Here is a 12,558-nt window from a genome sequence, read left to right on the forward strand (position 1 = left end):
TTTTTTTAAAGCATTGCGTTAGATTTAGAAGATCCAGGCTGAGGCTCCAGCTATGCTGTAGGCTTTCTGTGTCACCTCTGGACGGTGACTGCAACAGATAGGTGGAAAGCTACCAAATCGTTTTTTCATCAGGCAGGCAGATGAAATGAAACTAAAATAACGGTGTACTAATGACAGCAAGAATACAGGTTCTGGTTTGCATGAGTGCGAGCGCTCTTGCACATGCTTTATAATCAAAAATCCTGTGGTTGAGCATTTGCTGAGAAGGCCCCAGGTGGAAATCTCTTCTGTTTATGACTAAAGGTTTGAACCTGTTTTGGAGGAAGCACCTGAACAAGGGAGGTCTCTGCTGTTCTGAACTAGGGTAGCATTGATGTCTCTTTTCCTTCTCAAAGAATATTTGTTTTGCTTTGCTGCAGCATGGGAAGGATTTTGAGATACCAGATTTCTTTGTACAGTGGGAAAAGCAATTGTTATGTTGAGCTTTGTGAATTGGTTAGCATCTCAGCATTTCTATACCCAATCTGTAAAACAAAAGGAGCAGGATTACTTTTGTTTTGTTTTCTCAGTTGCTGCTTGTGTTTGGACTGTAAGCTCTTTGGGACAGATATTTCTGTGTGCACAGTATCTGTTGTAATATCATTCTGCTTGGTTGCTGTCCTGTTAATTATGTTACAAAGAATTAGCAACAAGACCAAAATATTTGCCAAATTTTGCCCTTTGTCAGAAAACATTTAGTGTGAGTTGATGTTCAAAAAAAAAGCTGAAACCATTTCCATCCCTAGCACAAAACAGTGATTCGTAATGGCACAGGAATCTTTCAAGGTTTGCACTTTAAGCACCAAACTGTGTCCTGTCATCCCGGTGAGTATTTCCACAACTTCATAAAGCGTGGCTGTAGCGTGGCACTCGCACAGCAGAGCTGCCGGCCCATGGAGGAGCAGGCCTGCAATGCAGTTACTTTTCCTGCACAGGGAAGTGGGATGCAAAGACTTGGCGGAGGGCCCCTGGCAGATGCTGCCAGAGGAAGGGGTTGAATCCAGGCTCTTTGAACTCAGCTCTGTTGCCCTCTTCTTCACTTAGGGGGGAAGGTTAAGTGTGAGAGAGAGACCCGTGCCAAATCCAGCTGAGCGGCTGTTCAGAGGCAGCGCTTGCAATAGATGCCACAGGGGCCGTTTTGCCCTGGGATTATCCTCCTTGAGCAGTTTCTGTTGGAAGACATCCTGTTTATAAATTAGAGATTTAACTCTGAACATGAAGAACTTGCTGTAGGCATTGTGCTTGCCGGTGTTCCCTGTGCTGGAGAAAGTATCCCAAGAAGGCAGGGCGAGGGAAGCAGGTATAGTCACCAAGCAAAATCAGTCCCGTGGTATAAGCTGTTGTCACTCTGGGAGCAGGGAGAAATGAAAGCTGCAAGGAAGAGAGAAATAGCAATGGAAGTAGGAGAGGAAGAGGAAGGATTTTTTTTTCTCACATCTCAAGGAAGTTGCCTTGGTTTGAGCCTTTCGTCGCTGAGTTTGTGACCTTTAATGGGTAACACCCAGACAGTGTTTTTACTTTTTGTATCTTTTGTGGATGTTTCCTGATGTCAAATAGATGGATGGGGAACAGGGCTGTTGTGTGCACACTCTGCTTAACAAACAAGCTTCTCCAAACACACTTCCCTATGCTGGCGAACGCTATCTAATCCCCTGTTATAGCTCCAAAGACTGGAGCAGGATCAGAGAACAGCTTTCCTACCTGGGCTGTCATTCATCAATCACAAGCAAAACTTGGCTTGCAGTTGGAGATTGCTATCAAAGTCTGATCATGGCAGTAGGGTAGGATCAGGAAAGTATTCCCTTGACACAAACACACACCATTTATACATACCCTGATTTTTCCTCCCACTTTCATACTTTCCCTCCTTCCTTTTCTTCTGTTCTGCCCTCCTTTTTCTGTCTCTGGTTTGGGGAAATGGGTGAATCCCGTGTTTCCAGGTTGCCCTCGGTAAACACACAAGCTTCTCTCAAATGCTGACAGGTGCAAGAATTTCTGTCAAAAAAGACCTTGTGCTTTACAGGGAAGCTTAAGAGTAGGTGCCTAATCTTGTTCAGGCTTGAAAATAGGCACTAAGGTCTTAATTTATTAAATAAATATCAACAGAACCAATTCCTTTTTTTTTTTCTTAAATCATTATTTTTCTGGGAATTTCCTTCTCTACAGTGAAAATTGCTGGGTATGTAATTGTTTTTGTCTCCACTAGTCACTAACAAGCATTGCTAAATGGTAACAATTAGCCTAATAATTTTGTCATCTTTTTTTTTTCGAAAACAACTTTCCTCATAGTAAGTCAGTTAGAAAACTTGCACTAGTGAACATGTTAAATATTGTCAGTACTATTTAAAAAAAAAAAAAAGTGAGCATGCATTTCCAGAGTTGAATGCCCTTATTCAAAAAAAAAAAAATGCTTGCAACCGTGCCATGAAGATCTGTCCTTTCACATGGCCATGTAGATCAGAACAGCCTTTGAAGTCATCTTGTGCATACTAAGATATGCTATTTTCTGTATTTGTTTTGTTTGTTTTTTTTTAACTTTTAAACCTTGTGGAGTTTGAAGTGTTTACATAATATCTTCATTCCTTTGATGCCCAAGCTTCACCAGTAGATTCTGTAAGTTGATTTTGTATAAACGTTCCTTAACAAGACAGCCAATAGACACGTATAATTGCATACCATTTCAAAGGGAGAGATTCATAAATGGCTGATGTGTAGTTAGGAGTGGTTTTGAGGTGTAACCTTGGGACTGACTCATATGTAGGAAAATCAGTTTGAAGATTGAGTGACTAGGTATTAGCAGGACAAGATGAAAAATGTTTTTGCCCTGCCAGCTGACCTCCTGCAGATTGAGGCGGGTTTTCCACAGAGAGGTGCTAGCAAGAATGAGAAAGGGTTATGCAATTTGTTGTTTTAATTTACATATTTATTCAAGTGCATCTTCCCAGTGACCTCCTAAAAGCCGAGCAGTGTCAGGTGACAGCACTTTGGCTGTCACTGATGTCTGCCAGGATGTCAGGCTGGCTTGTTCAGGAGCAGGAGGAGCCAGGCTGGGATCCCATCCGCACAAAAGCAGTAGTAGGCCTACAGGAAAACAGGCTTCTTGCCTGATGCAAAGCCAGAGTGTTCCTACATATCTCTGTCACTTCACAGAGTGGGGCACAGGGACTAGGAGAGGTGGGAAACAACCTGAGTCTTACCTAGGGTCTGCGTCTGGCCTTGGTCAGAGTGGAAATCTTTTACTTGCTGAAGCCAAAGCTGGTGAGAACATGATGGCTGTCACTGAGGCCTGCTGCTGTAGGCAGCCCTAGTGGAGACGTCCCTTCGGTCACGTTTGCCAGCTGCTGGTGACGTGCCTGTGCACTGGGGCTGAGGGGAGCGGTTCTCTGTGAATAGCAAAGAGCAGCAGAAGTCACAGAGCCCCAGAATGGCCCCTTCTTGGGGGGCCAAATAACTCCCCTCTAGGCTGTGCAATGCACCTCGTACAATCCAGAAGTCACCTTAAAACGAGTTCTTGTCTTCAGCCACTGACGTTAAATGAGATACGCTGCTTCTTCGCAATAAGTTAACGCTCCTAAGGAGCTAGGTGTTAAGTACTTTTTTGCTCTTAAAAATTTAGGGGGAGCTGCCATAAATGCAGCAGCAGCTATAATACAGAAGAAATCACCTGGTTTCACAGTCTTTAACAGCTTACAAGCTGTTTATTTGAAAAATAATTTGCTCTTATCCAAAATCTGAAATATGAAATATTCTTGTGGCTCAGCTGGATCAAATTAAATTTCAGTTTAAAAGATAGTGCACAATATGTTTACTTGAACCACAATATTATGAAGCAATAAACTAGTGAATTAAATAGAAATCTAGGAAAACAATGAAATATAAAAATGCTAACTATACAGACTGTTTTAAGAACTGAATCTCCATTAGGCTTCTCTTTGGATTTTATTTTAAAACAGTCCTTTTTTATACTTGGGCACTATGAACTTCTGCTAGTGTGTAAGCAAGGTGAGTCTCTTGGAAAATACACTCAGCCTTAGAAGTAGTAGTGACTTTAACATAAACAGACAGGAAGCAAGTGAGAAAACCTCTCACCACAATGTTTCTTTGAAGTTCACTTCCTTTATTCTCTTTTTTCCTTGTAAAAAAATGTATGCTTTTTATAGAATCAGAGTATTATTATCCTGTACTTTAGAGATAATTTTTGGTATCTTTTTAATAAATGAATTTAATGATGGAATAGATCTAGATAAGATATGAATATTTATGCTCAGCAGTTTTTTCCTGGGGGTAATGAGTTTTGATGAATTAAGTAATGCTTTTGGCTTTTAAATACTGTCTTATTTTCAAAAAAGCATCTTACCATGTAACACTGTTTCTGATTTGTGTTGTCACTGCTGTCCTGGTGAACCAGATTCTAGAAGTGAAACACAGGAAGGTAATTCAATGTCTCTCTTGTTCTCTCCCCATGTAGATTACCAGCGCCTAATGACAGTGGCAGAGGGGATCACAACGCTGCTGTTCCCATTTCAGTGGCAGCACGTGTATGTCCCCATCCTTCCCGCCTCCCTCCTGCATTTTCTGGATGCTCCTGTTCCCTACCTGATGGGGCTGCAGTCCAAGGAGGGAACCGACCGCTCCAAGCTGGAGCTGCCTCAGGAGGTAAGCGTCTGCCCTTGGTGCTGTTCCTCTGAGGCACATTACTGGCATTGGTGTGAATCCCTGCTGGAAAATGACATGCTGTGCTAGGAGGTGTCTCTGGCACCATGAAAACTGTTTCCACAGATACTCTGTTTTCCAGTAGGGGAGAACTAGCAGGAGAAGTCTCTGCAGTCCTCCGTGTACTTCTGAATTTAGCAAGTGTAGTAGCTAGTTGTACTCACTTCTAAGTTCTTCTACTACATGCTGTGATACTCAAAGTTTCTCTGCTTTTCCTACATCACACGCTTCAGCATGTTTTGTTACTCTGTCAGTGTCACAGTCCTGTTGCAGAGGGCTAAGGAGCATTTAATTTGGGGATGGTCTTTATGAAACTGGATCTCAGGTACAGTAGCTAGATGGTTTAAAATTGTCCTTGTCGCCCTGTTGCCCGATGAGAAGTGTGCCTCATCCTGCCAGCCTCATCACACCCACAAGTAAAGACCTGCGTTCCTGTCTAGGTTGAGGTCTACCACTAGACCAGCACCCTGGCCTCAAATCAGCCAGAGCTGCATTAATATATGGCCTGTGAACCACTTAGAAACTCACTCCAGTGGTGATCTTTCACACTGAAGATTGCCTGTCCCATGTGCAATGGGACATGAGGACTTTTCCTTGTCTATCACTCTTTCCCCAGAGAAAATAAGGAGGTCATCCACTGACTCTCAGTGTTGAGGTCACCAGTGGTAGAAAGTGAAATAGAGATTTTTCCTATGTGGAATTTGACCACAGTGTTTAAAACTTCTTGTTTTCATCTGGCCACTGATCACTTTCCACACTGCCAAGTCTTCGGGATATTGCTAGTCTGCTCTGCTTCCTTAATGTGACTGCTTTAGTGCCCATCTCTTGAGCAAGTTGGGTATTTTAACTTGGGTTTCTCCTTAAAATGGGTGTTTTCATAAGAATAGCTGTGTTACCACAGCACCGGCTGTCCATGAAGGGACCTCTCCAGGGAGCAGAGGCTTGCAAACAGGCACCCTTACTGAGCGGGCAGTGGGAGCAGCAGTGGAGGAGAACATGCAAGAAGGAGAGATTATATGTGGAAGTGGAGGGATAAACACAGGGCAAGGATAATGTGGTTTTTAATATAGATTTATTTCAGGTGCTAGGTGGAGGTGACTGTTTCTTAGGTAGCAGGTAGCATTGCAAATCAAATCTTACCTCTTGGATACAATGGCCCTATCACATGAAATTTGCACTGGTGTGGAAATGAAGCTGTTATCTAATAATGCTTTTCAGTAAAACCATATTAGTGTTACATCATTACTGTAGTGTTTTTTTTAAAGTTATTAGTCATATGCTTTTAGTTAGCAGATTAAGCTGTCATTTTCATTAAATTAAAATTTTAATGTGATGGGTTTGCAGTGTCACTGGAATAACAAATTGAATATTTCCAATGAGGGAACAGTAATTGTGGGAGTGAAAAAACACCCTGTTAAAATGTTTAACAATTGGGTAAAAAATAACAGCCCAGCATTTAGAGGCACCAGAAGTCCCATAACTGTAGGAGAGGGAAAGGGGGGGCATTGAACTGGGAAGATCTTGAATCTCAAATTCCTCTAGACAACCAAAAAAAATAAAATAATGTCCTTCAACATGCAAGCATGGAGGAAGCACTGTTCGCTTTGGCATTCCTTTATTGTTCAGGCCAGGGGCTGCCTTGTCAAGCTTTTGGTCTAAATATAAACCATTTGTACGTTAGAGATAAAAATTCTAACAACTGGCCATCATGCCGTCTTAAGGTTACTAATCCCTCTGCATTAACTTTAATCATCGGATGTTTTTGAAGAGAGAAGTGAGACCGATTCCCCAAGGGTGTTCTGAATCCAAATCTCATTTTTCAAATTTTGCAAATGATATGCAGAGCTGAAATTAAAAAGCCTTTGAAATGAAATATTGGTAGATAAGAAGACAGTCCCTGAGCTAAGAAACCATACCAACGCATCCATAACTCTTTAATAGCTACACAGTTAGCTAAAGCAAGTTGTTTTGTATGAAGAAATGCAGTCCAATTTACTATGAAAAAGTAAGCTGAAGGGGTATTTCTACCAAATGGCTACTAATACCCTTAGTCTGCAACATTTTGTGAGAAGCAAAGAGCAGTCAACATGCCTTAGAGAAGCTGGAGGAGCTGTGGCAGTGGCCGAGTCAGACTAACACAGACCTGCTCCTGCTGCCCTGTGGTGTATTCAGCTTAATGCCAGGGTGAAACCCTTCAGAGCTCAGCACCTTGAGAATCTGGCCTCTTTTAAGATTTTATTCAGCATGGTACACTCACTGAATTTCAGATGTAAGCCACAGTTCAGAACACCAGTTACTGTTTTTCACTCTACTATTATTCCTGAGGGTGCACTTGCAATGTAATTAATTTTTATGTAGGGTGCTTCCCTCACCCCATTGACTGCTAGTATCTGCTCTGCTAGATTCATGTCTCCACTTAGCTTTAATCTTCTGGGCTGAGATCCATCTCCATGCACAGAAAAGCTGTCTGAGAGCAATCTGTATCTCAGGCAAAGCAGCTTCCAAGATGAAAAGACAGAAGCAGGGGAATGGGGAAAGTGGGGAAACAGGGCTTGGTCTCCTGTGGACAAGGTATGTTCAGGCATGGTCACAAAGGATTTTCATGGGACCCTCTTTTGTAGCTTTGCCCCTGCGTCATCTTTCTGAGTGAAATCTTGTTCGTTGGTTGCACAACTACAGATGCCCCTGGTAAAATAAAACGCAGCCTGGGGATGTGGTGATTTACGCAGCTAGTGTTTACAGGGGCTGAGAAGGGGTGCTGCACATCTCACTTGCTGCTGCCTCCCTGGCTATGCTGGGAGGGGATATCAAGACTTTGCAACAGAAAATTTAGGATCTGCAAGTCCCAGGAGAATGAACTGGGGAGGCTTCACTAATGTATTAAATTGGCCCTCAGCATTACTGAAGCCATACTTAAGTAAGTCTCTTGCAAATGTGTGCTCTTATCCTTTTGTCTGGAAATATTCTGGGAAAATAGGGCTACTTAGCACAGTAGCCCCCTCAATGCTGAGTGTCCATTGAAACTTTTCTTCATCTTCCAGGCAAACTTGTGCTTTGTGGACATTGACAACCATTTCATTGAACTGCCAGAGGAATTCCCCCAGTTCCCCAACAAGCTGGAGTTTATCCAGGAGATCTCCGAGGTCCTCCTGCAGTTTGGGATCCCACCGGAGGGCAATCTGCACTGCAGCGACAGCGCCACCAAACTCAAGAACCTGGTCCTTAGTGACTTGGTGAATGACAAAAAGAACGGGAACATCCCCGGCAATGCCCTCAATATGTATGAGCTGCTGAAAGGCAATGAAACCATTGCTCGCCTGCAAGCTCTCGCCAAGAGAACGGGCGTGACGATGGAGAAGATGACCATCACGGCTCCCCTGGAGGAAAAAGAGAAGGATGTGAAATTGCAGTGTGAAGAGGTGGAGCTGAGGGACTACAAACTGAACGTGCAGCTCCGGGAGGTGTTTGCCAACCGCTTCACGCAAATGTTTGCAGACTACGAGGCGTTCGTCATTCAGGCCGCCCCCGATCTGGAATCGTGGCTGACAAACAGGGAACAAATGCAGAACTTCGACAAAGTAAAGATAGTTCTGTATTTATTTTTCCACCTAAAAGTGCTCTAGGAGGTGGGGGTGAATATCTGTGTCATGTATATGTAGCCTAGGTACTCTTTAATCCTCCCTTTCTTCAAAATCTGCCATTTTGATTACACAGGGCCAGGTCATCTGGCAAAGTAAATCGTGTGGATCTGCTGAGCCACTCAGAGCTGTCCTGGCATGTACCAGCCCTGTAAACAGACTGCTGCCTGACTGATGGGGGGCTTTCCTGTGGGTTTTCTGCAAGGGCAGCGACGGAAAGTGACTTTTTTTCTTTTCTTTGCTGAGAGGAGAGGTGCACACACAAGACAAAAAGCGAATCCACTTTTTCATGTTTTTTTATTTCCTAATCTCACAGTAATGCTTTTTGTTAACATGTAGTCTTGTTCCGTAGAAGGTTATCACGTCATTATGTCAGAAGAGTACTGTTATGGCTCCATTGTAGTGTGTACACAAGAGTGAATAGGAAGCTGAGATTAGAAATGGGGAAATAAGTAGAGTGTAGGTTAGCAAGAGGAATGAGAAATGTTTGGAAGCTTGCACAATTATTATTTCTGAATGACTTCTCAAAGTAGATAACGCTCTTAACCATCAGCTTTTATAGATACGAGTCCTACTCTGAGGAGAATGTCAGAGGGATAAATAGTAAAGAACAGGCTAAATGTTGATTTCAGTCAGTTTTTTATCACACACACAAAAACAAAACAAAATCACTACCATGCCTTCTATTGTTTTTGTTTGTACTTAGGTGTTGAACAGTAGTGGCTTTCAGAAGTCAGGGTTTGTTTATGCAGTCTCTGCTAGTACTTACACAATAAAATGGGCTTTTAAGGTGAGGGTTTTCAAAGCTCAGTTAGAGATTTAAGTACATGCTCAATTTAATTGGAATTTCAAGAACAATTGCGCTGCTTACCTTCACTGAGGAATATCAGCTGAAGAGCATTGTACACCCCTAAATAAATATGACACCTCAGTAAGAGACCTGGTCCCAAGCAGGGGTGTGTGGAACCAGAGGTCCCTCAAGGGCACGCACAGGTTACACACAGCTTGTGCCTGCAGGCAGTAGCCACTAGACTGCTTTGAAACACATGGCAGTGCAGGTTGTGCTTCAGCAGCTCCATGTTCCCTTTACTCAAGCTGTCACAAAACCTCCCAAGCTCCTTATTTCTCACAGTTGTGACCAGAGAGGTGACCCATGAGCCAAACCCCTCTGTAGCTGGATCCCATCCTCTCTGAGTGGTGTTTTTGTGGTGGCAAAGCCTTGTCCAAGCCTTCCTGATGGCTGCTGCATCGGTTCTCTGCTGTAGGATGGCTCGTCATGTCAGAGGACAGCCGGAGCGTGGCACTAACGCCCTGCTCTGTATTTCAGGCTTCCTTCCTCTCGGACCAACCTGAGCCTTACCTCCCATTCCTGTCGCACTTCATCGAAACACAGATGTTTGCAACCTTCATAGACAACAAGATAATCTCCCAGTGGGAAGAGAAGGACCCTTTCCTGCGAGTTTTTGACTCCCGAATTGAGAAAATAAGGCTGTATAATGTAAGGGCCCCTGCACTGCGGACATCCAACTATCAGAAATGCAGCACTCTGAAGGAAGCAGGTATGTTCGGATGGGCTAATAAAATCTTCAGAAGTACAATGTCAGCCACAAGGAGATACAGGTCCTCAGTCATGGGAGTGCTGCAACCAGTGAGGAAGCCTGAGCTACCTGCGCAGCACTCTGCAGTGTCCGTGGTTCCTTAGGCAAAAACTTCAGTGGTCTTTTACGAGCTGTAAATATCAGGAGCCTCTACTTTACCTCTGAGCTCACCCATTTGTTTTTAAAAAAAAAAAAACAAGCTAAAACCTGGGATGCATGCGGAAACTCACTGCATCCCCTTCCAGGCAGCTCCTGTCCCACCACCAGCAGAACCTCCCCTCGCTGCGCTGGTGGGACCAGCATCAGCCACACCGAGGAGCTGAGCCCCAGTGCCTGGGCCACTCACCTCATCTCCCCCTTCCTGTAAAAAGGAAGGGGTTTGGGCGCACACCATTTGGCCAGAGCTGTGCGGGACAGTGGGGATGTAATCCTGTGTGGCACATTTGGTAGCTCCAGCAGGAGATGTGCAGTGTTAGCAAACAACACGCTGTGTGCTCCGGATCAGGATGTTTTTTTCACTATAGTCACAGGACGTATTTTCAAATTACATTTGAGTTTCTTACTGTGCAAGTACTTATTTAATTTCCAAGTAATAAAGGGAAATTACACTCTTCAATTGGTTGGGACACAAATTAATGAACTGAGGCAAGCACATTTCTTGTGTGTTTTTTTTTGTTGTTGTTGTTTTTAGTTTTCTAATTGCTTGAGAGCATTTTGCTTGTTACAAGTGTGACAAATAGAAAGAAATCCTATATCTGGTTAACTCTTTCTGTTTAAAAACAATTCTAATTTACAGGTCGCCTGTCTATTCAACGTCTAGTTTTGGTAGATATTGTGGCACCGGAACCTCATTTTCTGTGTCTTGAAAAGCAGCGAACTGATAGTAACGCCAACTTTATTTCATATTTGCCACTCACACACACGGGCCCAACACCACTCCAGCACTTGTTTGTTTAACCCACTATTTTCAGAACCCTTCAAACCTTCTGTCCCCACACTACCCAGCCATTATCTCCAAAGTAAAACCTCCAAAGGGATTTTTTTTTTTTAGGGGGAAAAAAATACTGAAGTTGCATACTGAAGTTGTTAATTAAATGCTGCTCTTGCCCCACCGCCCCCTCTCCCCTTTGGTTCGCAGCACATCTGACTCAGTGGTGAGAGGGTGACAGGTTTCATTTGTGTTCTGCTAGAGAGCGGAGGTGAAACCCTCGTGCCACATCATGACCAAATTCCACTGGTCTCAGTGGCACCGGGGTTTTTAGGGAGCCCTCTCCACTCTTGTCGTAGCCTCTGCCACGTCCAAATGTCTGCTTGTTGCCCTCAAGGCCTTGCTGGCTACCCGTGCTTTTTGACAGCCTGTCAGCCAGTACTAGCACGTCCACCCTCAGGAGGAGGATCACACAGGTGCCAGACATCTGCAAAACTCGGGGATCGCCCTGCTGCATCTGCCCAAGGAAATGTCTCTGGGGCAAAGCAAAGTGCCCAGCCCTCACAGGGGGCTGCTCCAGTCCCAGCCAGCCCCAGGCATCTCGACAGAAGGAGCGCTGAGACAAAACACCGAGCTGCAGGGAAAGCTCGCACTGCCCTTGTCAGCTTGTAAACCACCATGTCCCCCGGTGGGCTCCCTCAAGTACCAGCTTGCCTAACAGCTAACCTGTTTGTCCAAGCACTACTCGTGTCCAGATAACCCCAAATAACAAAATAACAGCACAGGTGTTTTCTCCCTTAAGTGTTGGATTTCAGGGAGTAAGATGAATTTTTAACTTCTTAGAGACTTACTCGGGATCAGAGCATGACTGCTTGTTGTAGCACATGTAGCTCGCTGACGGGGTTGCTGACGTGTGGGTATAACTTGCAGCCCAGTCCATCGAGCAGCGGCTGATGAAGATCGATCACACAGCCATCCACCCGCATTTACTCGATATGAAGATTGGTCAAGGGAAATACGAACAAGGGTTTTTCCCAAAGTTGCAATCAGACGTCTTAGCAACGGGACCTACCAACAACAAGTAAGCATATTTTTTTATTTTCTGGAATTGAAAGTAGGTTTTTCTTATGAAAGGTCCACATCAATGGACAGCAGTCTCAGTTTTGGATGGTTTCTGGCCAGTGTAAAGAAACCTTAGCAACTCTTTCCTTTTCTGGTTTCTACCAGCTAATTCTGAAGTTACAGCCATAGTCTGGGTTACACTAGAAAGTATTAGTTCTGGTTTTGTGAAGGTTCCTCTGTACTATTTTCTGTTCTAGTGGTGAGTACCATGTTTCCTCATACATATTTTTAGTTTTATCATTGTCATAATAAATTTAAAATTAGTTTTCTGGTTTGCACTAAATAGGATAATTTGGAAACCCAAGCCAAAATTCAGATTCTGAAATAAATTCTGGTATTGAAGCCTCCACATCACCATGCAGAAGGGAATTAGTGCCGTCTCTGTTCCTCTCTTTCCTTTAACTATTATTATATGCCCCAAAGATTTTTGTAGCATTTTCAGTTTCCAGATTGGAGTAACCTGGAACAACAATTCAGTGAGGTTGGAGAGTATGTGGTTCTTTTTTTGGTGACTATTCTG

At 43.7% G+C, this 12,558-nt stretch overlaps 1 protein-coding gene across 2 annotated transcripts in view; it reads left to right on the top strand.

Annotated features, from left to right (window-relative positions):
• Nucleotides 1-12,558, top strand: part of DENND5B (DENN domain containing 5B) — a 106,705-nt gene that overhangs the window by 63,149 nt on the left and 30,998 nt on the right. For both annotated transcript variants that reach the window (XM_050712598.1, XM_035550836.1), the window contains 4 exons: nt 4,508-4,695; nt 7,794-8,330; nt 9,718-9,949; nt 11,847-11,997. In XM_050712598.1, coding sequence (XP_050568555.1) covers nt 4,508-4,695; nt 7,794-8,330; nt 9,718-9,949; nt 11,847-11,997 — 1,108 coding nt within the window. The remainder of the gene's footprint in view (nt 1-4,507; nt 4,696-7,793; nt 8,331-9,717; nt 9,950-11,846; nt 11,998-12,558) is intronic.

Source organism: Cygnus atratus, chromosome 1 (genome assembly GCF_013377495.2).
Source record: "Cygnus atratus isolate AKBS03 ecotype Queensland, Australia chromosome 1, CAtr_DNAZoo_HiC_assembly, whole genome shotgun sequence".
Classification (NCBI taxonomy): Eukaryota; Metazoa; Chordata; class Aves; order Anseriformes; family Anatidae; genus Cygnus; species Cygnus atratus.